Source organism: Lepisma saccharinum, chromosome 25, assembly GCF_977018435.1.
Source record: "Lepisma saccharinum chromosome 25, izLepSacc3.1, whole genome shotgun sequence".
NCBI classification, from domain to species: domain Eukaryota; kingdom Metazoa; phylum Arthropoda; class Insecta; order Zygentoma; family Lepismatidae; genus Lepisma; species Lepisma saccharinum.
In genome coordinates, this window is record NC_139253.1 from 11214889 (window position 1) to 11241687 (window position 26799).

Here is a 26799-nt window from a genome sequence, read left to right on the forward strand (position 1 = left end):
TCTTCTCTCCCCGCATATGTTGCTGCGGATCAAATTAATGCCATCTGTCGGCCGTTCGCCACACTACGACGCCCAAAGTTTCATGCACGGTTCGCGGAAGTGGGTTTTGCACGAACGATTTGTGAGCATTGAACTTTTTCTGCGGTTTCTCGAGGTTCGCAGAGGCAGAACTTGTATTCCTGAATTCTATTATTTGCTGCATGCTTGAAGCATTTACAGTGCCTCAAACGTCTCAACTAGGCCAGAACTGGACATGCAGTTTAAAGTGAGGGAACTACTTGGTTTATTCGCGACGATGAAGATGAATTATGAACGGACGAAGGGACAATTACAGTGAAACCGTCCATGTCTTGACCATAATTCGAATCCGGGTACTGGGTATCGGAATTACAAAAAAAAAATGCGAATCGAACCGTTAAACGCTTTGTTACAAGACGTTAGCGTTTGCCACTAAGCTATCTGGATATCCAACAAACCTATGATAGCTTCACATTGCGCGATAAATTGATTGTCAACTTTTCAGACATTCAGGTTATTTGGGATTAGTCCTACAGTTTTTGTTATGAATTCAGAATTTTGGTGAAGGCATTGTAGCGACTACTGAGGCAGTTAATTCAAGTCTATTTGGTCGTCGTTGGTGGGTGTAGGGCTGTGTAAAATGCAATTTCCCCACATACAAAATTGTCTTCTGCTGTCCGTGAACGTGGCTGTAATTTCATAATTATTTACCTTGGTAGATAAAATGCCATGTTCTCCTTATCTAAAGGAATCTGTCAGTGAAATTCAGAGTAAAGAAGTTTTCCTGGACATAACCCATTAACCCACAGGAGGATTTAGGGAATGCTAGAGAGGGGGGTCTTCATCTACAAAGGTACCTCCACTAGTGGGAATAATGCTTTGAAACGGACCACATTAAATAAAATGGCATTTGAAATGTGGTAAGAATACACTCCACACAAAAAGTTTGGAATATTGTTATATTAGGCACAACAAGTTTGGAATATTATGTTAGGCAATAGGTGATAGGCACTGTGACATATGTCGGCGAAAGACAAGAACGTCCACCAGACAGATATCATGTGTTGTTGCATTCCAAAGCCTTGTCTATCACATATTGTCTAACGTAACAATATTCCAACGTTTTTGTGAGGAGTGTACGAAACTTGTCCTAGAAGCTATAACTCAAATTGCATACAGGGGAATTCGCGATGTTTTAGCCCCGGGCCTTCTACACACACAATTCCGTGCCTAGTGTTACAGTAGAAAAAGAATTTTGCCAAGCAAGCTGTTTCCAACGTGTAGCAGCACTAGATGCATTCTGGCTTCATTTTATAGTAATTTCATAAATTTATGTAAGTAGTTTTATGCCATGGTATGGCAACTCTTTTCCTTTGCACCTTATTTTGTAGTTCAGTTTAAATTTCCCATTATACAATTTCTTGTCGTGTTTTATTAAAACAAGGAATATTTTATTATTACTGTGAAGAATCTTAAGATGACACATTATGCAGAGTATTTGTTGAAACAGATCGTTTAATTATGAAGCATAATAATTACGAAATAATAGAGGTAACAAGAAATGTGTATGTTCCATTAGTAAAATACCGTGGAACATATGCAATGCGTAATTATCTCACTGTTATGACGAGTTCAAATAGCTTTTAAAAATCCATCAGTTAATTAGCTTCCTCATGTTTTCATCTCTGTCGTTGTGGTCAGTCAAATTGAGGAACACGGGATGTCATTCGGTGTAAAAACTGCTGCCCTCTCTGATATTGGTTCCCAATTTGTAACAACGGAAGCGTACTGTTTGTCGATGCCGAACGTTATGGAAGCAATTAATTTGAAATCATCAGTGTTTGATAGACCCAGAAGGCAAGGGCAATAATATGTAGAATGGAATGCATCGAAGTGATTCCGTGTTGCATTTCACCTCAACGTGTGGCTTTTGCATAACACGGATATATTTGACAGCTGTTGGTGACTGGCAGGATTTGTTGTGGCGTTTACCCGAAATGCATGACACTGGCGATATCTGCAAGTGCCAGTGGAGGTAATTGTTCATGGGCTTTCTCCACCAGTCAAATGAAGTTTGGGTTCATGGGTCGTGACGTCACGAGCGAATATGCAGATTTGTGCAAAGCGTTAGCGGATGTGTGGGGAAACTATTATCATTTCTAACCACGTATTTATGCCCCTCTATAAATTACACCTGTCAGATTTGATTTGTGGCGTGGTCGATTTATGGGTAAGTTGAGCTGCCACTAAGAACATTCAACTGAGTTAAAGTGGTGACAACGTTTTAGCCACTCTCTTGGAAGAAGTAATATGCCCCATTTGCCCACCTGTCCTCAAAGGAAAAGAAAATACTTGTAAAGATAGTTAAATATATGAGTGAGTGGCTACTGCGCTGATAATAAGGCGAGAGAGTTGAGCTGTATTCTACCTAACTTGATACACTTCTGACGTTCTTTCATAGCCCAGTGTGATCTACCTTTGATGGATTTTTGGTCGTATCTATCGGATGAGCAGCTAAAAACTGCATTCCTTGGTGAACTCTTTCTGTAATGATTTCTTCTGATGCAAACGTATTTTGATCACAAATGAATCATCAGCATTTTATGTACTTATACACTTATATACACTCTCTCTCTCTTTCTCTGTCTCTATGTGTGTGTTCTGCTTGTTAGAGAGAGCTTGTATGTTTAAGTTCATGAAGGATCGTTGAATATATATGAACCAAGAGTTATGCGATTTGTAGTTTAGTTGAGTTTCGGCTGTAAGTCCACATTTTGCACAGGAAGGCTAATCGGAACTGGGCATACAGTTTAAAGTTGGATCCGATCCACTTGTGCCTACATCGGGTATCGAACCCGGGATCCCTTGATTACAAGGCGACGACATTACCACTACATCGTCGTGGAGGCTCGTATACATAGTAATAGTAATGCCGATAAGAATATAAAAAGCCAATTGTAATCGAATGTAAAACTCTTTAATATTCAAAAGGAAATTAATCTGGTAAATTGGATGGGGAGACTAACCTAACTCTAGAGGTCTACATGGCTCGCTGCAAAACAAAGGAACTTGAATTCGATTTCGTGTTAGCTCATGGATATTGCTGTGTTATTATTTAACACTAATTACGTGGACGTTCACGGTAACTGCGTCGATAGAATAAACAGGAACCAGTAAAGTGGATCTGTAATTGTACCTTGAGTTTCGTCGATCCTGACACTAAAGCCTCCCAACCTGTTGTTTATGTGAAGGCATACAGAACAGAATATGAAGACTCGGAACAGTTGCTGCTCAAAACACCCCTTCAGACGGTAAGGAACTTTTCGCTCGTCTGACTTGTATGTGAACCTTCCTACGCAATGGCCGGCCCTCGAGGAACAAAGAAGAGACTCTACTGCTCCCTGGGCTGGAGTTAACAGTTCATCACGGCGGAGGAGAAGCCTGGAACAACAGCGGAGCAGTGGGGAAGTGCCTGGGAGGAAAGGGGTGGGCGGCGGAGGTGCTGCACTGAAAGAAGCTGATAGCTACTAAGGCTCTCCGTGCTGACCCAGATGCTGACCCTCAGCATCCTTCAGGTGGAGATGCTTGCGAGAGGGAATTTATCCGAGAAGGGGGATTTTTGGAAAGGTAAAGAGGGAACTTCCCTTTTCCTCCAAGTAAGGGAATGTGAGAAAATCACGTTCCTTTATGAATTATTTCAAATAACTTTTTTTCTACTAGTTCCATATCGTAAAGCTGCCCATACATAGAGAATATGAGCATGAATAAATAACCATAAGAATCAGTTGCACTGGTTCTCTAGACAGTGTTGCAAACTCAAAAGTCCGAAAACATTGTTTGTTACTAATTCACAAAGGGACAGTGGTGTACGAAGGTTTTCCGGAAGGGAGCTTGGCTTCAGTCTTGTGGCCGAATTCGAGTCCTTGGCTGGCTGTTTCAATGTGGGATTCTCTTATATAATCATGGTGACGATTATCTTAAAGAGGCAGAAAAACGATGTAAAATAAGACAAATGCGAATATGAAGTACCGTTCTTTCAGCTTGGGGGAGTCGGTGCTATATTTCACCACAAATTTATGAATCTGGCTCTCTCCCTGGGCACGCAACCAGATCGAAACAAAGGTTTGTTTCATTGATTTGGTTAATTTACTTTGCTTTTCTGGCAGTGTTGGCTAATCCGAGGATAAGAATGGGTGATGATATGATAAAATGTATGAACTAACACGCACAAGGAACATGCTCAGGCTGGGATTCGAACCTGGAACCCCTGGAAATACAAAAGAACCCGATACTAAGCGACCAGGAAAGGCCCGTCCCGGTTACTCTTAACTATGATTACAATGAATGGTGAATGAGTGAAATAGATGAACAAAAACACCTCGCCCCAAAATTCAAACCTAAGACCCTTGGTTGCCTATCACGCTACACTGGTTTCTGTGGAAATTATTACACTTCTGTTACTGTTCCCAATAATAATGAAACAATTTGAATTATCATCTGTCTAACACTTTTAGAACATCTTAGAGATAGCTGAGAAGTCCACTTTTAACATTATTCGATCCTATCCATGAATTTTGACCACGCTTCGCCACTATTTTTTCCGAAAATTCTCATAAAAATTAGGTGCAGAAAATCCATTATAGCAGGTAATTTACCTGTTAACAGGCAAGAAATGTACGAACATCGACCTTGAAATTTTATCACCTCTAAAGAATACAAAAAAAGAGAGAATGCTTCCAGGACTTGAAAGATTAAAAACTGGCGTCATAGGCTCGCATACAATCATTAATTAGACTCGCTTCTTGCCTGTGGCGGCCGCTTAAGCTAAGAACCTACCTGTTACGCGAGATATGCTGCGAAGAGAAAGGGGGCAAAAAGAGTGAAGTGGCTGCGATTGTTGTCAGTGGTGCCAGGTCAGTGTGGCGCCCATCATGGCCGTTTGAAGCACGCCCACCCTCGGGCAGCGCTCCGGTTCATCCACAGCAACAATGCTTGTTCATGATCTACTGTTGTGCAACTCCAGATACAGGTTGGAGTAAAAGTGTTTTGCACCTGCTTGCTTTAGACCATATTGTAGGATTTAATTTGCTTGCCTTCGAACCGAGGCAGAGGTAATAAGCGAATTGTTGAAATGTATAGCTCTTCGGGTCAGTGAGAAGCACTTGTAAATAGTAAAGCACGCCGGGCTCGGAAGTTGAGGAAAAATCCTTCTTCTTCCTAGTGTCCGAAAACGAGGCCCAACATAATATATGTTCATTTTGGGTCATTGTAGGCCAGGAAAAGGTGGGTTTTATTTGTCCTTTTTTGCATTTTTCGCCGTTTTTTGACTTATTGGTCCTTTTTTAGTATTTTTTTTAGGTCTTACGGTTTTTTCTTGCATCTTCACCTTCTTTCGACTACGTTTTTACTGCCCATTCTTAATTCGAATCATCATCAGTTCATCACCTCTTAAACATCCTTTCTGTAGTAAAAAATAAAAAGAAAGAAATATATTTGAACCATCCCTGAAACGAGAGAAAAATTATTTTTGGACGACTGAAGCAGGTACGGTACAAGGTCCGTTAACCGTAACTTGTCTGGAAAGTCGGGCTGTAAGTGGCTACTTTCTCTTGTTTTGAAGCTTTCAGTTTTTTCGCACTGTGTATTCCATACCACCAGAATTTTGTATTTTTTTAATTCAGTAAATATGTAAATAAAATGAAGTTATTAATTAATTTGGATCACATTTATACGCCCTTTTTTCGTTTTTAGGCCCTTTTTTTGGAAATTTTAGATCTTCAATTTCCAAGCCCCAGTTATAATGTTAGTTCTAATGGATATATGAGGGGAAGTAAAAAAAAAAGTGGTTCCCTAATGCATTATATTCGGGGTAGGAAGCTGCTTTTTGGTTGAGACGAAGTTTATACCTTGACGTCTACATGACAGGAGTTTCCGGTTTCAGTTTCACATACAACCGGAATAATTCATATTCAAAATGGCTACTGCACTGTCTGTGCGAACATAAAGAGGATGTGTGATCAGTCATAGGCGCCGATTCCTTCAGACATTTGGAGGGGCCCAAAACTAAGCAAAGCGTAAAGACCTAAGCCCAGCGTCAGGTTAACTTTGCAGCAGGTTTTCGCATATGTAGATCCAAACGTGCGCGCAGAATATAGTTCCACTGAGACGGGTTCTATTCCGACACAACTGCATACTTGCAAGAAAACAGTTATTTAATTTGTAAAATACAGACAAAACAATACATCCATTAGCAGGTGTGGACTTGATCGGATGCAATCACTGTGCAGACGAACTTGGATCCGCAGATTCGCCAACTGGAGTTTGTATTGCGTTGAGGAATCGCTGAAGCCCAAGTGCGAGTCGAGCAAGACTGAATACGTTGCAGAGCGCGTGGAATCCGTGATACCAGTGTTGCACATCCCACTATTTTAACCCTATGTTTATTGTGATTAATAATCGTGCTATACAGCGGCGAGAATGGCTGAATCAAGGTCTCCTGTTCAGCGAGTGTTATTGTGGGCTTCATCCGAAGGGAAAAGCTCTTCAAATCAAGCAAGTTGTTTAAAATGCATAATCCTCCTTACTGAAACAAGAGCAAAGTAAAACAGGGCGTGAGGTGATTTGCCGTCAATGTGCGCACGAACTGTATCCCGGGTGATGAATGATTTGCGGTTTGAGTTTAGGAAGAGGAAATGATTGTTTGTTGTTTGACGACAAAGGAATGTCCCCGGTATTAAAAGATATCCCCATGAGAAGAAACATGTTTATTATTTGGACCAGACGTGCTTTAACTCGGCGAGGGGAGGGGCGGAGCGGGGGCGTACATTGATTTTTTTATATATAACACCATGCAAAACCACCGCCAGGGCTGAAGAAACCGACAAGAAAGGGAGAGGGGAAGGGGGAGGCTTATTGTTTCACCCACTGGCGGCAATCAAGTCTTTGTTGAAGGCGCATATTTACTGTTCCTTGCAAAGAAAGGGATGGATGATTAGCAAGAAATGGACAGACCAAGATTTGAATCCTGGTTTAGTGAAGTGAGTAATAGCAGCAGACAATGCACCTGATTGTATATATCCCCAATAACAAATCATGCTTTTTTTTTTTGCTGGTGTAACTTGAAGTGCGTGTGTCTTACAGTAACAAAGGTTTTCATAAAATGGGCCGTGCCCCCCCTGGAAAATTAAAGTCAACAAAAAATTATGTATTTCACACATAATTTCATTTTAGCCACAATAATATGTGTTAATTATTGCATTAACACCATAAATTCAAATGTAAGCAATGTTTTTTTAGGGAACTACACTCTTTTTGGGGGAAATGTGACTTGTTTGTGCCCCTGGGAAAAATTATCTTCCTTGCCCCTCCCTGGAAAAAATCCTGCGGACGTCCATGCACATGCTCTCATGTTTCGAAGATATTTCGCATTTATATTAAGTAATGACACATTTTTTAAATAATTTATGCGCCCAAAGTACTTCTAAAATGTTATGTTTCAGGAGACAAAAAGAAACACAAATATATTCCGCTTGACATGCATGCGGGTTTTGATGTGTTGTGCGGTTGGCAATACTGTGGATTTTCTCAGTGTCTGCGATGTAAGCAGCTCGGCGGTTGAGGCAAGACTGGCACGGAAGATTCTGTGCTCAGTTCTCGCGCGGATTGATACATAAAACCTGCTGCAAACTTAGCCTGACTACTTCTGAAAATAGGGTACGGATGTATCTTCTTTGCACATGTAAAAATTTCCGTTAAAATGTAGTATACACGAGTTGAGAACCTTGCTTTTTGACTTCCCCTCGTACAACGTACTGCTAAAGAAAGGTATATCAGCAAGGGAAAGCTAATTGATGTGCTCAGAATCATGTAGCTGTGTAAGTATACTTTTTTTCATATGTCCGTTCATCAGTTTGATGGCGCTGCACTAAATATAATACATCCAAATTTTCCAACATTTATTTCATTCTTTCTCCTTCCTTGTCACCCCCTTTTCTGCAATCTTGTGTGTTCTACACGACGTCATTTTATTTAATTCCTTCTTTTATTACACCTGGCACGTGTCTTTATTGAGATCCAGTGGTGGAATCGGTCATGACGGAACCAGCTCTGGCACATACGTCGGATGTTCAACCCACCCTGCACCCGCTTAATAATACTCATCGGACACTGCAATTTATGTAGAAGGGCAGTGGATTTTTCTGGAAAATTTGATTAAGGCACCAGGAACGTTTTCTGGTAACTTTTAAGCACTTATATGTATTGGTGCCCTGAAAGGGTGTAAGTCGTACTTTCTGACACGATTTCGCAGAATTTTGTCGTCGAATCCTGGTCTGTAGAGGCATGGTCGTAGGCAGAAAAAATTTTCGGGGGGGGTTCATTCATAATTGTTCCCAGGGCGTCACCAGAAATTTGAATAATAGCAATAATAATAATAATAATTGTACAATAATAATTAAAATGTCATAATAATAAAACAATTTTATTCCATAATAATAATACTAATAATAATTATTATTATATTATTGTTATATCCTTGAGGGGGCTTACTCAATCCAGCAGATGAGTGAATATCCAGCATAAGTTTATTTTTGTTTTTTTTACGTTTCATACAGTGTGTACTGAAATGCACAATTATTTTACTTCGTCATTAAACTTTAGATACCTTCAAGAAAAAACTTTAAAAGTTAGATGGAAATTTTAGTCATAAAGTTTTTGTTGTTTGACTTTAAAATTAAATTTTTGGAATTTTGAAAAGTGTGGAACCAGTTATTCTCTTTAAAAGATTAGCCTGGTGTATGGATTGTAACCTCAATCGCGAACGTAATGCGCTACGAAACTGGAGGTACTAGGTTTGAATTCCTATCAAAGGGGATTTATTTTCGACTTTATCGGACGGGGAATTTAAAAGCTGAAAAGGGAATTTTGGGACAATCATAAAGGAATCTTCAGTCTATATTCCTTGTGACGCAGGAACAACACTGGAAAGATGACAGCAGAAGTGATAATGGAGGGGTCGCCGGTGGGCTGCGATTCCGAGAATAAATCCTGTTTCACTCAACTTTCAGAATTCCATATGTATGAAAATTCTAGCTCGATCGTTTCAACATTGTCTCCTTGTATTTTTGTGATGCTTCGAAAAAACAATTGAAAATTTGTTACAGATTTTGGTTTCTGAACATCAATTAATCCAACATGTCAGAGGTTTCGGGGGGGGTTTGAACCCTAGAAACCCCCCCTCTAATTACGGCCATGTGTAGAGGCGGGTTCTTCTCTCTCTTTCTTGAAACACTCCTCGCTGATGTTGGCGGTACAGAAAAGTTGAGAATTCCTACGGGAACTCGGCTGACAGGAAGCAGAGACGTATGTCTCGTGACAAGTAGTTCCATCTAGCGAGTCTCTCAGGAATTTCCGGCTGTTCTTCAACACGACACGCGTGTCTTGGAAGGTTCACACTGTCGGTCGGAGAGTGGGAGAAATGTAGGTGGGCGAGTCGTTCACGAATAAAATTGCCTTCACAGTTTTCTGGAGGAAATCTTTAAAACACGAAAAACTCGGCAGATTTCGAGTGTCCTCGCTGCAAATTCGCAATGGGAGGTTCTGACTCTTTTGTAGTATGTCTGCATCGGTTTTTCTGTATTTTTTAATTTTTTTTTTTTAAGGAAAGGTGTCCGAAAAGTACCGTAATACGCGATGGTCCGATCGGTAGGGCGTCTGACTAACTAGCGGGAGATCCGGGTCAGACTCCCGCAGTTATCTGAGGCGGGAATTTTCGCGAAATGTCCCTGCATAAAGCTGCTCTGGGGTTCGCCCAGTCTCTTAATCAGTGGGTATCGGTGCGTGGCCCTGATTATATCACTTCCACAAATTCTCCACAATTACATAAAGCTTGTACATAAACAAGCATGCATACATGTAACATAATACAATCAATAATAATGATAATACTAATAATAATGTAGTAGATATTAAACTTAATTGTAATTCATTTATGCTGTTTTTTTACATGAATTTACTATAAAACATTAATGTCTTAAATGTAGTGTAGAGTATAATTTATAATTATAATTTATAAATGTATAATTTATCCATTCTTATTTTAAATGTGTAATTCATTTCGCGGCTCCCAATTTGGAAACCATTCTGATAGATTGACGTTGTGAAGAAGACTGAAGATAAGAAATATTCTGTGTTGAAGGTTCAGGTCTAGGGGGAGTCTGACTGGAATAACAAGATGAACGTGACACACATGTACATATAGGATCTCGTAAACACAACTTTTGAGTATTTAATGAAGTAATGTAGGTGAAAGTTTACACTATTTGGAGCATTTCTGAAAAAATCTGAAGTTGACGGGTGCTACCGTTCCTGAGATATATCAAATAAAAAATATCCAATATGGTGGACTCTTTTGAAGATGGCGGCCATCAACATGCAGATGGCGATTGGATACACGGCTAAACATATCTTAAGTGGAATAACAATTGATTCTACCAAGTCTCATGCTTTTATCAAAAAGTCAGTTATTCCGCCGGACTGTGATAGACACTTTTTTTTGGCGCTGTCCTCCATTTGAAGATACATTTTATGGCGCATCTTTCATTGAAATATATTAAAACTGATATCGTTTTAAAGCTTATAAATTCGGCTACAACTTTTATACGAAACAATTTTTGTCATTTAATTTTTTTTAAAAGTTACAACGCAAAAACTTCAGAAAGTACTAGAAAAAAAATCAGTTTTTGAGGATTATTTTTTAAATTACGGCAAAACCGCCAACATTATCGAAAAATTAAACAGAATCTTTTTTGTAGCCCATCTAATGAGGATTAAGACTAAAAAAGATTACCTGCCTACGACCATTCATTACGGAGATACAGGTCCATAACTGAAGTCTGCGAAACTGATGTTGGGGGGGGGCGCTGGTGGGGGGAGCGCCGCGAGGAGGTGCGGGGACTTTTGGGATTTTGCACTACTAGTAGTGTTCTAATAACTGACCAAAATTCAGCTTTTACGGAATTATTCCCGACATTGGCCTTTTTTTGTCCTTCATTGACTGGACTAGGAATTGTCCCTTGAAGGGCTGTTGTTTATTATAATGGTTTACAATGAAAGATAAGACAACCAGTTCCCTGCCGCGACCTTTTAACACTTCGCTTGGTCATCTTGAAAATTGAGCTGCACGCATTGTATGGTTCTTGTTCTCACTCGAACGTCAGTTCGGTATCTTGGACCCAGTTCCAGAGAAAGCCGACCGGACGCGTATCTGGAAAAGCGCTGTTGTCACTTGTACCTGCAATGTTTTGACATCCATTCATTCACTGCGACGTTACACTCCCAAGGTCTCCACATTGTATAAAAAAAATAGCACAGCACAATAGCGCAACCTAGCAAAGATAACGCAACCGGAACCTCACGTTAAGAAACCTCTAAAGAAACTGAATTAGCAACATCACATTTACTCCACATGAACTTGACAAGTTCAGTTTCTAAAACGGACGCTATTGGTGGGAAAGGTTTGAGGCGAGGATTTACCGGGCTCCACGTGGACTTGATATGGTTGTCAGATGGAAACTTACCTTTCGGAACTTTCTTCGAAGTAAAGTGGCGTTCCAATGAGGACTGGAACTTTTACCAATATGATCGAAAACACTCCGAAATAATTTACAGATAGATCGACCGCCATTTTCCCACCTTTGGTACTGTGCAGTCTCCACAAATGATCCCCGCCGTCCCTGCAGCCGGGAATCCCGCTAACCTTCACCTTATTGCAGACGGTCGCCAGATAAATTGGCGCTGAAATCGAATTGCACGATGCGTGATTACCCGGGAAGCTCATCGCCCGCGAGAATGGGAAGGTGTGGGAGACACTGCCCGAGGGAAGGGGGAGGGGATGTAAAAAGCTAGTTATGATGACTTCACCGCGTTGCGGTTAATCATGTTAAAGCCTCGTTTCCTTGGAACTAAATAAACGCATCCTCAGTGAGGGATGCGGGTAGTGTTGCCAGCTGTGTGTTCGTTACGCTGAGCATACAATTTCCTTGGGTGCTGATTCGTAGTTTGCATCCATCATAAGATACGTCGTGAGTAGACTTCGGTGCGTCCCTTTTGTAGTGTTAGGTTTATGCAGATATTGAGGATAAATTGATGATAGGGAAACATCCATGTGTAATCCAAGACTGCATCGCCAAAACTGGATCCAGGGCCTTAGAAAATGTTTTAAAAAAAAACACCGCCCTCATCCAAGGCGGATTACCTACAGAGGTATGCCCGTTGGAGAATTTTGGTGTTCAGGAATTTTCATGTGGCGTTGTTTGGAGTAGTTTTGAGGTTTTTTCATCTAGTTTATAAGTCCACTTTATACACAATAAGGTTAATTGGGACTGGATCTACAGTTTAAAGTGGGATTCGAACCACTATGTATCTCCACCGGGTAACGAAGATTTTTTTGAAGGAGTGCGGCAAATGTTCAGGGCAGCAAAATTTGAAGAGAAAAAAAAGCCGATTGAAAACTTATATTATATAACTTGGAAAATAACTTGGAAGTCAGTACATGCCAACCCACCGTTTTGAAGGAACATATCAGTAGTCTCACTTGAAAACCACGGAGTGCCACAAGGCGGGAAAGCAGATTCGATGCCTTAACTCCGTTGAGATATCAAGGGGAGAGGTCTATGATACGCTCCTTCAAATAATTGGCGACAATAAAACTGTCCGAATGGTCGCACAAGAGGCTCAGTGTATTTATTGCTAACCAGTTGCGTGGCTTTACATTCCTTTACACACTAATTATCTGGTATAACTTACATGATTTCTTGCAAACATATCAGCGCTTTGAAAAAAAGCAGGAGTGATGAAAAATTTCAAAGTTTCTTAGACGCCACTTGGTAGTCTGGTAGGACATTCCTCTCTCCACTCGTATAGGCGTCGGAGGCGGCGACCTATGAGTCCGGGTTGATGAGAAAGAATTGGCATCGAATTAGATATAGATGATCCAAAGATAGGAAAGACTGCACAGGGCCGAAATCGAAAGAAGCAGTTTCAGTATGAAGAAACTGTTGAAGATCCACAAAAGCGGTACAAAGTTGATTTTCATTACCAAGTCCTAGACGATCATTTTAGCTCTAAGAGAAAAATTTGAGCAGCTTTAACATCATAGTGAATTTTAAACTTCTTTTATGATATTGGTAAGCATAAAGACATGCCATCTGATCTTTTGTCTGAAAAGTGTAGAAGACTTGCCGGAATGGTAGCACGTGAAGGTTACTGAATTAAAAGATCAACTAAAAGTGTTTTCGGCTATAATAAAACAACTACACCAATGGAGACCTTAAACTGATAAAGAAAAGGTCATGCACTTAATGTGAGTGTAGAACTTAGAATTTATTTACTTTGTCGGTAACTGTGGCAAGTGGCGAACAAAGTTGTTTTTTTTTTAAAAAAAAATAAGGCTAATAAAAATACTATCTTCGGTCAATCATGTCTGAAACACGCTTGTTTCCATTTTATGCAAGATAGCATTGTACGAAAAAGTTCAAGTTCCCCATGCATATAGCACCATGTCATGAAGGCACATTTAGGGGATGTGGGGGGAGGGCCACACACATTCCCGATCTCGGCTATTTTGGAGGTGATGTGATCAGCACCACTCTCAGGTCACCTTTACCTCCCAGGGTTACCCCCAGGTACCCATATATTTGAGACTGGGTGAAACCCAGAGCCGGCTTATGCGGGGACAACGCAGGAAAGAATTCAGACCTTAGATCACCCACACGAGAGATCCGGAAATATTACATGTAATTCTTTTAAAAATCCAATCATATATCACAGACCTACAATGGTAAACATATGAGGTCAACCCTTCATTTCTTTCCTAATATTTGTTACATTTAAGATACGTTTGAGAGAGAGAGAGAGAGAGAAAGAGAGTTTTCATAAAATATAATAATATTAGTGTCGCATTTTTTAAAGTTTAACTATGGTCGAGTGAGATATCCTTTTGTGCTTAATAGTAGTATTGAAATAGCGTAACAAGTCTCATTATTTATTTTATAGTTTGATGTTTTACTTAGGAATATATTGATTTTCAATTTCCCGTTGCTTCATAATGGCGGGGGAAGGGAGGCGTTCGAAAGGGAGCTGCATCTAGCGCCACTGCCCAGGGCTGCAAAATTACTAGCGCCGGCAAGTCCTGCCATTCACTATAAATACATTGTATTAAAACTAAACCCCATGACGCAACAGCCCTCTGAGGGCCAAGAGCTACCAAGCTACTTTTTCATCGGGCAACGCGCGGTCATCGCCGCTGTTTTCGGGCTTTAGAGACAAGAATGCATTGTACTATAGTTAGGATTTTTGCGTTATTTTAAGGCCAGTCCCCCCCCCCCCTCCCGACTTGCTTATGCTGAGTAGTACACGCGCCACTAGCCGAAGCTCTGACGCTGCTAGTACAGCAGGAGATGAGAATAAGATAGAAAATATTGGTTGTCAGGGAAGGTCGCTGGTGTATCGTTAGCCACAAAAGCCTTTTTCTTGCTTGAACTTCTGCGAGCACCTCGTGGGAAATCAACCTGTTCCGGGCCGCCGTCTACGTACAGAGCGTCTTATTGAGGAACGACGATGCGCATCTGGATCGTTCTAGAGCGCGAGGATCAGGAGCAGTTAAAAAGACATGGCTTCCGTAGCCACTCTTTGCTTGCCTAGACTGAGCAAAAGACTTTTTCCCGTTCTCGGCGTTGTGTAGCTTTCCAAAGTCTCCTGCGAAGGCTATTAGGGGCGACTTTGGAAAATGTATCCAGTTGAATCGTTGCCGCGAGGGCTAAGAATGATGTAATCTGTGGTAAGAATAACCACAGACAATTCTTCTGTTCTTCCTTGACGTTGTCTCACAGTTATGCCAGCGGTAAATGTAGCAATGTGATTGCCATGTTATTTTTGTTCAATTGCATTATTGTATTATATTCTAAACGCATTATATTGTACACGACAGTGTTCGATTAGCCATTTATTTTCAATCTGTCTCCACACTCGAGTGACTATATTTTAATTTTCCAAACACGAATGTGATTATGTTACTGGACAATTCTAACAATGCTTTATTCACAGAGATTAATCGCGTTCTATACCGTCTGTGTACCTAAAAAGAATTGGATCTTTTCCTACTGCTTCTAACCCTTAAATTAAGTGCAAGTAATGTAATATTTATTGCTAAATCGCAGCTAGCCAGGACAAACAACTACAAACAGTCATTTATGTAAGATTAAAATTGAACAAAATCCTAATTGTATTTGTGGCAATACGTGAGTTGTACATTATATGTTTCCATTTTAGAACACCAAAGCTGCTGACCAAGGCAGTCTTTATTTAATTGATTTACGTAAAGGAAACACTATGCACGTGACGGTTCAACCCTCTATCAGGGTCTTATCCAGATAAAGATCTGAAGGATCAAGTATGATTCAAGTTGAACTGATGTATAGAAAATTATACTTCACATTGTAATGTATTATTTTATTAATCAGAAAGTGAAAAGCTTCCACGTGACGTCATAGGTAATTTTGTTTAATATTCTGGACGGATCCACCTATGTTTCCACCTCGAGCACAGTATGTGAAAGAAATGTTGATGAAAATAATGATGGGTAATTGCTAAGTGTACAAATCTTTGTGGAAGTCTTACTAAACGTGTGTGATGCAGATGTAGTGTAGACTCTAGCAAAGGAACAGAAATTGGGATCTACCTGTAGGCTGTAGGTACAGTGGGATGCACAAGTATTGCTCGACAAATTGTCCATGGTTATTTTCATTAATTTTTCTCTTGCATTCTATGTGCTTTTAAGGAATTGATTTCTACGTATACTCATGCAGAGGATGTTAGAAGGTTGTTGGGAATTTTGTTTTAATTCTTGAAGCTCTGATTGCGTGAAACAAGTACAGTGGGATCCATGAGAATTACCGTGCAAATTGTCCATGACAATTTTCATCAATTTTTCTCTTGCATCCTGTGTGTTTTTAAGCGATGGATTTTTATGTATGTTGGTGTAGAAGTTGTCAACAGCTAGTTTTGAGTTTTCTTTTAATTCTTGAAGCTCTTATTGGGTGAAATAAAGTGCACGAACATGGTGATGGACAATTTGCACGGTAATACTCATGGATCCCACTGTACATTAAACATGGTGGTGGACAATTTGCTTCGTAATACTGCCTGCACCCCACTCTACAGTGATATAAATACTACAAAGCCAATTCGGTCATTCCATGCCAAATCAACAAAGTTCACAACCCGACCATCTCAGAATTTTCTGAAACTCTGCTATTTGGTAGTCTTCATGAAGATATAAAATCCTGAGAAATTGTAGCTTCCTGTGTGGCGTAGTTATGGAGTTTTGGGGGCTCGAAAATACAAAAAATTGTCGATTTTTAGTCTGAGCTCTTAGACTTGCATGGATAATTGCTCTTACCCTAATTGACGTAGAGAGCTGGTTGTAGTCTTGTTTGAAAGGACATGAAATAAGCTTTCCAACGGTGTATCATATCACTATATTTACAATAATATATTTTCAAGGTCACCCACTTTGACCTTTGGACCTTGAACTTTTGAAGATGCATATCTGCGATTTACTTGGAACTGAAATATATTGTTAACACAAGGTTACACTATAACATAACTAAATTTGAAGTTGAGACGAATATGGGATAATTAAAGAAAAACAATTTAATTAGTGTAAATGTACTTTTTTCAGCCGGTCATTTCTAGTGGGAGTTTGCAACACTGTTGTTGTTTACTTTTAAGAATAATATGATTATCTACAGTAGTTAAAAATGGACAAGAATTTTTGTTTCCTGAGAAATAACTTACATGCACCATAGTTCACAGGTTGTTCTTAAGTATTCATTCATTCATTCAGTCTTTGCATGGCAAGCTGGCTTTCGTCCGTTGTTAAAGTGTACGTTCTTCTTGTAGTAGTGGAAGGATCCACTTTTGTTAGAACATTGCACGTTGGGACCCAACAAATGTCCAGTTGAACCAAATGGGGACATAAAAATGATCCTGATGGTCCATGAGGTTGAAGAAAGTTAATTTGTAAATCACCGGTGTCTTCAGACACTTTATGAACACACACTAGCCATCAGTTGTTATTATAGGCTATACACAAGTAAAATATCTAGTAATATCTGTGAATTCTAAGGCATTTTAACATATTATGAAACGATGTTCTATAAATTAATCACATGCAGAATAAAGTTTCATATGTATGACATCTTTTGTAAAACGAGGTACTGCATGAACCATTTTGATTCCTGGAATGGAATTAACTTTAGCAAATCGGTCACACAACATAGAAAAATCATCCTCATGGTAGGCAACATTGATGAAGTTTTTGCGATTTTTGTAGTGTACTGCTGCTCCATCAGAAAAGTAAAATATCTTGACCAGGTTGTCAGAACCAAATTTATCCTTCAAAAATGTAATAACTACTTTCTGGAGTAAGTGAACTAATGCTGTATCATGCTATATGATATGGTAACCAAATTTTCAGTTATGATTTTCGAAGTATTGGGATTTTCATAATAAGTAGCGAATGGATGTATTGTTGTTGCTTGACCATTGATCCAATGAAAACCTTGCGAGGCATCTTGCAACACACAGGAGTAATTTTCTGCAAAATCACAAAGTACAATGTAGTGCCTATCAAGAACTCTTTCTTTTAAATGCTTGAGAAAATAAACTTGTTGGCATGAAATAATTTCCGATCAGGTGCGCATTTTTTCGACTAGAATTTCTATGAATTCTGCAGACTTTATTATTGATGTTTCAAGTGTTGATCTGTCTGTGGATATCCACTGTTTGTTCCTGCTTTTGTGTTAATTTCCAGGTGATACTTATTAATTTCAAAATGTGGACTGTCAAGGTTTCCACGGATCTCAAAATCTTCAAGGCTTTCTAATCTGGATGATGCCATGATGCTGGTGATCAAGGTATCTTACTTAAAAAAAGTCAGCTCAAATTAGAACTGTCACACTAAACACACTATCTATTCAACATTCTACCACACTTGTTTCAAACAACACTGCTGCACACATTCTTCACTTTCTAGTTGCAGAAGTATTGGAGATTAGCAAGTCTGCAATGCAAGAGTGCAGTGTTGCAAACTCCCACTAGAAATGACCGGCTGAAAAAATACACTTATACTAATTAAATTGTTTTTCTTTAATTATTCCATAATCATCCCAACATCAAATTTGGTTATGTTATAGTGTAACCTTGTGTTAACAATATATTTCAGTTCCAAGAAAATCGCAGATATGCATCTTCAAAAGTTCAAGGTTCAAAGGTCAATATATTATTGTAAATATAGCGATGTGATACACCGTTGGAAAGCTTATTTTATGTCCTTTCAAACAAGACTACAACCAGCTCTGTACGTCAATCAGGGTAAGAGCAATTATCCATGAAAGTCTAGAGCGCAGACTAAAAATGCGACAATTTTTTGTATTTTCGAGGCCCCAAAACTTCATAACTACGCCACACAGGAAGCTACAATTTCTCAGGATTTCATATCTTCATGAAGACTACCAAATAGTAGAGTTTCATAAAAAAAACCGAGATGGTCGGGTCAGAAATGACACTTTTTTTTTTTTTTTTTTTTTTTGTTAATTTGGCGTGGAATGACCCAATTGTCCATTAGCATTTTCATTCGTTTTTCTCTTCCATCCAGTGTGGGGATCCATTTTAAGAGATGGAACTGAACTGAGGTATTTAAATTGAACCTCGCATGGCATGGTAATTTTTATCCATCCCTCTCTGCAGCACACAATCGCATCATTGCATTATGGTAAACAATTTGTTATTCCGTCGACCTATAACAAATACATATCAGATCAAACAAGTTGAAGTAGCTAATAATAAATATATGACATTTTTATTGTCATATATATATGGAAATGTGAATGCAATATTAGGTATGTAAATATTGTGAGACATGTTCGCTGTTTTTTTTGTTTTGTTCTGCATAATGTTAAACAACCGATTAAAATATATAAATGTTTAATAAATTGATTTATGATAATAAGAAGAAACACACACATGTAAATTTATTCATTATTCATCAACATTTCCCACATTTTAATCTTCTTTATTCAGCCATTGTAATGACAGGACGGACATGTTCATTAACCTTTGAAAGTTTGCAATGGCATTGCGAGTTGGCCAAATTCAATTTGAAGAAAGTTAAAAGTAGTCTATCATAGTTTTTGTATTACATACACATTTAAACAAAAAGGAATGGATTGAAATATATATGTGTAGGCTTGTTTCTTAAAAAAATCTAGCAATCGGTAATAATTAATATACCTGTTTCATTTTCAGAATTGCCACAGAACTGCAGCTCGAGTAACTGCTCCGACAACCAGCTGGAGCCCTCGTGCCCTCCGGACTCCATCTTGGTCACGGACTTCGAGTCGAACCCGGAGAGCAGCGATGCATTGTCGGGTCACTGCGAATGCAACCCGGATCGCTGCGTGGAGCCCGTCTGTCGCTACGGCTCCCACAAGGTCCTCCAGCAAAGAGGATCTGGCAAGCCTGGCGACTGCTGCGACGTGTACGAGTGTGTGCTGCCGAAAGGTAAGGAACCTGCAGATCTTTTCCCGCGTGATTGATTGAATTGTTGTAAGTCCACTTCATGCAGTGAAAGGCTAATCGGGACTGGACCTACAGTTTAGAGCAGGATTCGAAACACTGTGGCATGTGCCTCCATCGGGTGTCGAACCCAGCACCTCTTGATGCCACGACGTTAGCACTACGCCATCGGGAATGAAAATTGACCAATGCGATAGTTTCCTTTTGAAAACTCTGCCACTGGTCAATTGTTTTTTCGTATATTGTATTTAATTGTTCCTTTTTCCTACATCCAACAAGCCCAGAGATAATATATTTTTAGTTTTCAAGCCAACGGTGAACGGCTGATTACAGGTGGGTAAATTTTTGCATCTCTCCTAAGTGTAATGTGTAGTGTGCAGTGCACCACGTAGAAGCAGAACGTTGCAAGATCGAGTCCCGATTAGCCTATCTGAGCAAAAAGTAGACACTACTGTCATTTTGGTCATTACCACTGGCGAACGCAGAGGAGGACTGATGGGACTACAGCCCTTCCCGAAATTTTTAGATCAAAATTTTCAAATGAAAGCAATAAAATAACTGAAAAGCCAGTGGTAACTGAAATTCCGCCTTAAAATACCCCCATCCCATTTCAACTTCTGTCTTTGAACCACCTTTAAGACGAAGGTTAGAAATGGTAATTATGAAACATTAATAGTGTATCCGTTCCCTCTAGAACGCAACTTAGAAATTATACCTATATAATTCCAGCTCCCTCCGAAAAAATGCATGCGTACACCAATGGTCATTATGCAAAACAAATAGGCGATGTACAATTTCTCTGGCAATATTTACACATCCCACTGTACTCGGTGTTCTGTGAGAACGGTGTTCAGTTTTACAAATGGGGAGGGAAACTATGCTCTCTTTTTTCACTGTAAATTTTAAATATTATAGTGTTTTGCTGCGTGGCCTGTACAACGAACTTAAGACAACAATGAAAGCAGTGTTGAAGTCCGGAGCAAACGGATTCCTCCATCGTGGGAACGTTAGCTCCGTTATTCCTCGGCTGAAAATTAAGCAAACAGGATTAAGGAGAAAAAGCACACCGGATGAGATAACAAAAGTGATTTATAACCCTGTTGCCTTTTCCTGGAAGAGAATTCGGTGAGGTGATAACACACCGTGGGGATTTTTCCCCCTATGCTCATGCATCAGAGGCCAGTTTCGCCTCGTCAAGGGTTTGCTAGAAATTCATATTCACCTTCAGGCTGCTAGGCACCCCTTCTTTTAGAACATTCAGCTTCCCACTGTAGTACTCCCTCGTATCCTTTTTTTTTTTTTTTTTTTGGCTGTTGAATGAATGCATTTCTCTTTCGCCCCATTTCTTTCGATTTTATTCCATTCTCTTCTAGATATAGCCTGTGGATATTTTTCCTTGCTTTTCTCACTGTTTGTCCTTGTTTCCTTTTTTCTTCTTCTTTTAATCTCTGGGTTTAAGGGGTGTCAGCCTCACTTCCAGGTAGTACAGCCCGGTAACTGCAGACTTGCAGGCCAACGAAGCTCTGACTTTCTGGTCCTATATCAGTATAATCTCCTGTAGGGTTGTCTGTTGCCTTGTGTGTTGTCCAGGGTTGTTAAAGGTCTAGGAATTTTAAATAAATTCAATTCCGGTCCAGTAGAGAAAATAGCAAGGGCAAATAGGTTCTGGACCGTAAAGAACCTTTTTATCTGTAAGGTATTTTAATTCTGTCCAGGAACCTTTTTTGCAGGATCAATTTAAATAGGGTCCAAGTTCCATATTGAAATGAAACAATACGCAACTTGGATCGAATACGGACCTGACGATAAACAATTATCCATTTGTGAGCATGAAGGAATAATCGAGAATCTCAGGAACAAGGTCGTGCTTAACGGTAGAAATGCGCGAAACGCAAACGCTGCTGTTGGTTGATTTGGTGTTTTAAGTCCACTTTATGCACAGTAAGGCTAATCGGGACTGGACCTACAGTTTAAAGTGGGATCCGAACCACTTGTACCTCCACCGGGTATCGAACCCGGGACCCCTTGATTACAAGGCGACGACGCAACCACTGCGCCATCGGGGAGGCCACACAAACGCTGCTGTCACGTTACCCCTCTCCATGTAGCCCCATTCTCTCGCGCGCGTTCCTTCCCTTGGTTGTAGTAGCACTGCCCGTCCCTGTTCTGTTAACTGCAGCCTCACGTTACCTCATCGACGGCTCCTAGTGGCTGTGGTTCCTGAATCGGATGCCGGACTAACACGTGACTGGTCTGTTTGAACTTAATGTGACGTCACACTAATATAGTCCATTCTATTATGTGACACTATGACAAGGGAGTTTTTGAACCTGACCTACGAGAGAACAACAGCGTTATGATTTATTCCCTGCGCTACGGTTTCCACAACCGCAGTGTGACATTCTAATGTAAAACGTACCCGGGGACATTTTTAGAAGGCAACTTTTGATCGGTCAACCCTGGTCCAGGAATTGTAAATAAATTCAATCCTAGACTGGGAGAGAGAATCAGCAAACGTAAATGAGTTCTAGACAGTGTATAGCCTTTTCATATTTAAAGCATTTCAATTCGGTCCAGGAACCTTTTTCCGGATCAATTTAAATTCGGTCCAGGAACCTTTTTATCTAGAATGAATTTGAATTCGGTCCAGCTACCTTTTATCTAGAATGAATTTAAATTCGGTCCAGCAACTTCTTTTCCGGAAGATTATAAATTCGGTCCGGGAACCTTTTTTCCTGCATCAATTTAAATTCGGTCCAGGAACCTTTTTCAATGAAACAATACGCAACTTGGACCGAATTTAAATTGTGCGAGAAAAAAGATTCCGGTCCTACAGCGGGACCCAATAGAACCCATTAGAATTTTTAGGTTCCTGCGCCTTTAACAACCCTGGTGTTGTCCATGCATGTGCTCCTTTACAGTCTAAGCTTTTATCATGGGTGAGGAGATTGTAGTCCTCAGAGACACAGTTTGATTGTAGCTATGGTAAAGGAGGGCTGGGCCCCATATAATGTGAATGTTGCAAATAGACTAAGTGCTGACGCACCCACAATTTTAATTTCTATCAGTCAATCAAGCTTTTATCTCGTCTCCTTGAGGCTTCAGTATGCTTCCACTCACACTATACTAACATCCCGAGATGTTTCCAGAAAGTGCTTATGTATGATCATTTTGGTTGGAAATTTACCCGTAACTCTCGTCTGCCACCCCTAAATGGAAAAGCCATTCTTGTTCATTCTTTCTCGGTTTATTTTTATTTTTTGGTTCCAGCATGCCTTGCTGTTTCTCCAATTATGCTAACAGATTCCTGTTAAAAGCTCTTTACTTTTATTATTATCTTTTTTTACTATTCATCTTTTTGGTTTCCTTCGCCTACGTTTCCATTCGATTGCTCTCAAATTTAGGTCTTATATTTTCATATTATTTCCCTTGGACCTTTATTTTATATTCTTCCGCGTTTATTTTGCTGTTATTTCTGTTGTCTCCAAGTTCTAGTTGTCATATATATTGCAATAGTTGCGACATAAAATGCACGTCTGAATTAAATAGAAATTATTCGATTCGCGTGTTTAATGCACTTTTTTTTTAACAAGTTGATCTCTTTACAAGATGAATTGGCAATCTTTGTCACAAATCCCGAAAAAGCGCTATAAAATTAAATCACCTGTGCAGGATTACAGTAATAAATAATGTTCCAGTCGCTGGTCAGCGGTTTAGGGGATCAGCGAGCGGAGATTGGCCGGGATCCCATCGACGTGGCGCTACACGATGAATTGTGTGGTCAGGCTGACACGGCCGCGGAAATTGTGATGAGTGCGGGTCATTAGGTGACGAGAAGCTGCGGGTGAATTGCAGAATTCATCGAGGGAATCGAATCGGTGACCACTCGTCGTTGCGGCTTTGGAACTTTTTTATTGTTTGCATGCATGCGGCACCTTCTAGCACGGTTGCGAATGTTTATGCAAAATATTCCGTCACTGTTAAGAACAAGTAGTGAACTGGAGGAGGGAAAGAAATCCAAGCAGTTTCTGGAGGAAAGATGAGACTAAAGTTTCAGCTTTCCAAGCTCCTAAGCTACCCAAGGGCCACAGCGGTCATTTGTAAGATTATCATTGATGGATGTCGTTTTAATACTTTCCTCTTCTGCCAGTTTCGGATAATCGCGAGGATGAGGATGAGTGATAATGCGATTAAATTTGTGAAGGGACACTCACACAGAACACTCATGCCAAGGCCGGGATTCGAACCCGGGATCCGTGCCTTATAGCACGCCGTGCTAAGCAGTCTGCCACGGAGGTTGGCTGTAAGATTATCAGCTTCAAATTCATAAAAAACATAAAGTTTATTCTCAAACTCGTTCTATCCGATCGAAATTTTAAAATTATTCAAAATATTTTGTAAGTTCCCAGCATTCTTTTTTAAGTCGCAACTTTCACCAGAAACAGTATTCAGACCATGACATATATATTCAAAATCCATTTTTCAGTCCCATCCCGCCCCATGTCTCATATTGGAGATAACTAAAATTTTCGAGTCCGCCCCGCTATTGTGCGGAATCCATTTCCTAACGGTAAACTCTTGAATTGTATTTTTTTAAAATCCAGGACAAATATATCCAGAATCGATTTTTCATCCTGTTTCTTCCAGCAACAACATTTAATTCTTCCGATCTGAAATGTGATTTTTTGAACTTTGAACGCTCTGTAGGGCTCCAACGGTCGTTTGTAAGAATCCTTTTTTTTTATTATTTTAGTTCAGCGGTAAAAATACTTCAAAATCGACCTCCAGACCTATTTTTTTTTAGCAAATAAAAGCTCCTGGTCTAAGAAGGAAGATGGCCTAGGGTTTGACCAAGGAAATGGTTAGAGGATTGATGCAAAAACAGGAAGAAAACGAGGAAATACATTCCAAGAGATGAAGAAAATAACCGAGGATAGTAAATACTGTAAACAGTTGTTTGAAGCATCCCTGGCATAAGAGATAAAGAAGTCGAAAAAATGTCAGCAGAGAATGCGCACGATTATGAAAAGAACATCATTTTACATGTTTACATCACAAATTTGTCCTTTGGCATGCTACATATATTGTGTGAAATGTTTTCCTAATGTTTTCGTACTGATAATGTAGTGCACTTTTATCAAATTATCCATTTTTTTCGGTAACTGCTACCTCGAGATCTCACTGATCGAATTATCTGCATATAACACCAACGTCGACAAGAAAGTGATGTTGAATGGAAATTTATGGAACATTCGTAAAATCTCGAGGTTACAAAAGAAGCAATTACATCTACATAAGCGCTTGGATCTGCTCATTAATTCAAGTGAAACCTCTATACGAGTGACAACTTCACAGCTCCTCATGCAGAAACTTGCACATCCTTCCAGGTGGAGCGGAGATGGCTTCAACAATGTAACAACCTAGAAGCAAATAATGAAAACTGTTCGATTTTCTAAGACGATTGCTTACCTCTTGGCCTAGCAGTGTTTAACAAACACCCAGACAAGCAGGGCATTGAATTTGCCTCGCGTGTTTGTTTTCCCATCAACTTCTGTCTTTCGTCCAGCCAAACCTTTCGTTCGTTTGTTCTTGTCCTCGGCTGTTAGGAGCGCCATTCATCACTCCGCTCCCAAAAGAGGATATCCTGAGGACTTTCTTTCCCATTGTGGGCACTGTGGTACTTGTTCGCAGTGTTGCCAGTATCTCACCAAAGCTAATCCAGCAGGCACAGTGAATAGTCAGTTGTCATTCATTTATTTTTTCTTTTTGCCTGTTTTGTCATTTAACGCGATGAGGTCAATCGCTGCCGTGGAAATGGATTTATAATTACAACCTTTTGAGTTTATTGGTTATTTTTTCAAGTGTCTAGAGATTTTACTACGTTGAATGTTGGACATATCGATGAAACCTTAATTCTATTTAGTTCTGTACTTTGATTGTTAAATCGCTTTATTACTTTATTAATACTATTGCCTTGTAAATTGTAACAGGTCCACTTCCGATTAACCTATCTGGCATAAAAGTGGACCTATTATAGAAGAGACTTGGTGAGGCGGTTTTCTACCTGACGACAACCATTGATTAAATGAATGGATAGACACAGAAGAATACCATTACTGCTAACCCGTGGCTCTACAGCCCGTAAGGGCCTTGGCCTGTGAAGATCTTCAACCAGTAATGGGGTGACGTGTGGTCACCATGTCGAACCCCCAGCCGTTATAGGAGATATCCGTGACGGAGTTACGCTACTCACTCGTAGCTCCCCAATTTCCTCACGATGGTGTGTTACCACCGGTCCTATACACAGTCCGAGAATCCAGAGACAACCCAGGCGGACTCGAACCCATGCCGTCCCGCAGTCGGAGCCCAAAGCACATCGCCTTTTTCCCCCCAGTTTTTAGACATACACAAAAGTTCAAGTTTGTTTAATAAGTTAAAATATAATAAAACAGTCAGCAGTAGTAGTGAATATTAAAATAATGTTTGTGAACTTAACAGAATTCCTGGACTACATCAAACTAGCTCAAATATAAATTATTCCAACGTGTACACATGTCCATATTCAAAAGGAAATTATAAGAAGGTTATGTCTTCACCAAGATTGCGATATGATTGGTCTCTCGACTGGAAAATGATTTGATACCTTTTCTGGGGCCATACTGAAGCTCCATCTCATGTGTTTATTTTCTGTATGAAAAATTAATTTCCCGCCATTATATGCTTACGTGAGTAAGTTAGGCAGGTGAGGTTTGGTGCTCCTGTCGTGTGACGTATCGGCATGACTGTCTTCAGGCACCGTTTGTGTGCAGAACGATTTAGAAAGGCGCCAATAAAGAAATGGAGACTTGCAACCTCTAGTTTCAAAATCCGCGTGGTTGTGCATGACCCATTTTTAACTTGTAAATTTCTCGTGAGGTCAAAGGCTATTTGTCATATTTTCAATTTACCTCAGTACGTTTACCACAGGGCGATTGTTTCGATCTTCACACACCGAAGGAGGTGTTTGAAGTTTGTCACTGGAAATGAATTTTCTCGCTTTTGATTTACGGACGACCTAACCTAAGAAGTGGCTCAAAAGAATAGGAGTTAAATGTCTTGGAGAGAAGAAAATTGTGCAGGGGCGTTTCCTGTATTTGGGAGGAGGGG

At 39.9% G+C, this 26799-nt stretch overlaps 1 protein-coding gene across 4 annotated transcripts in view; it reads left to right on the forward strand.

The window, feature by feature from the left end:
- LOC145978890 (cysteine-rich motor neuron 1 protein-like) overlaps positions 1–26799 on the forward strand; it is a 261004-nt gene that overhangs the window by 199186 nt on the left and 35019 nt on the right. For all 4 annotated transcript variants that reach the window (XM_083111823.1, XM_083111824.1, XM_083111826.1 and 1 more), the window contains exon 2: positions 19384–19638. In XM_083111823.1, the coding sequence (XP_082967949.1) occupies positions 19384–19638 (255 nt within the window). The remainder of the gene's footprint in view (positions 1–19383; positions 19639–26799) is intronic.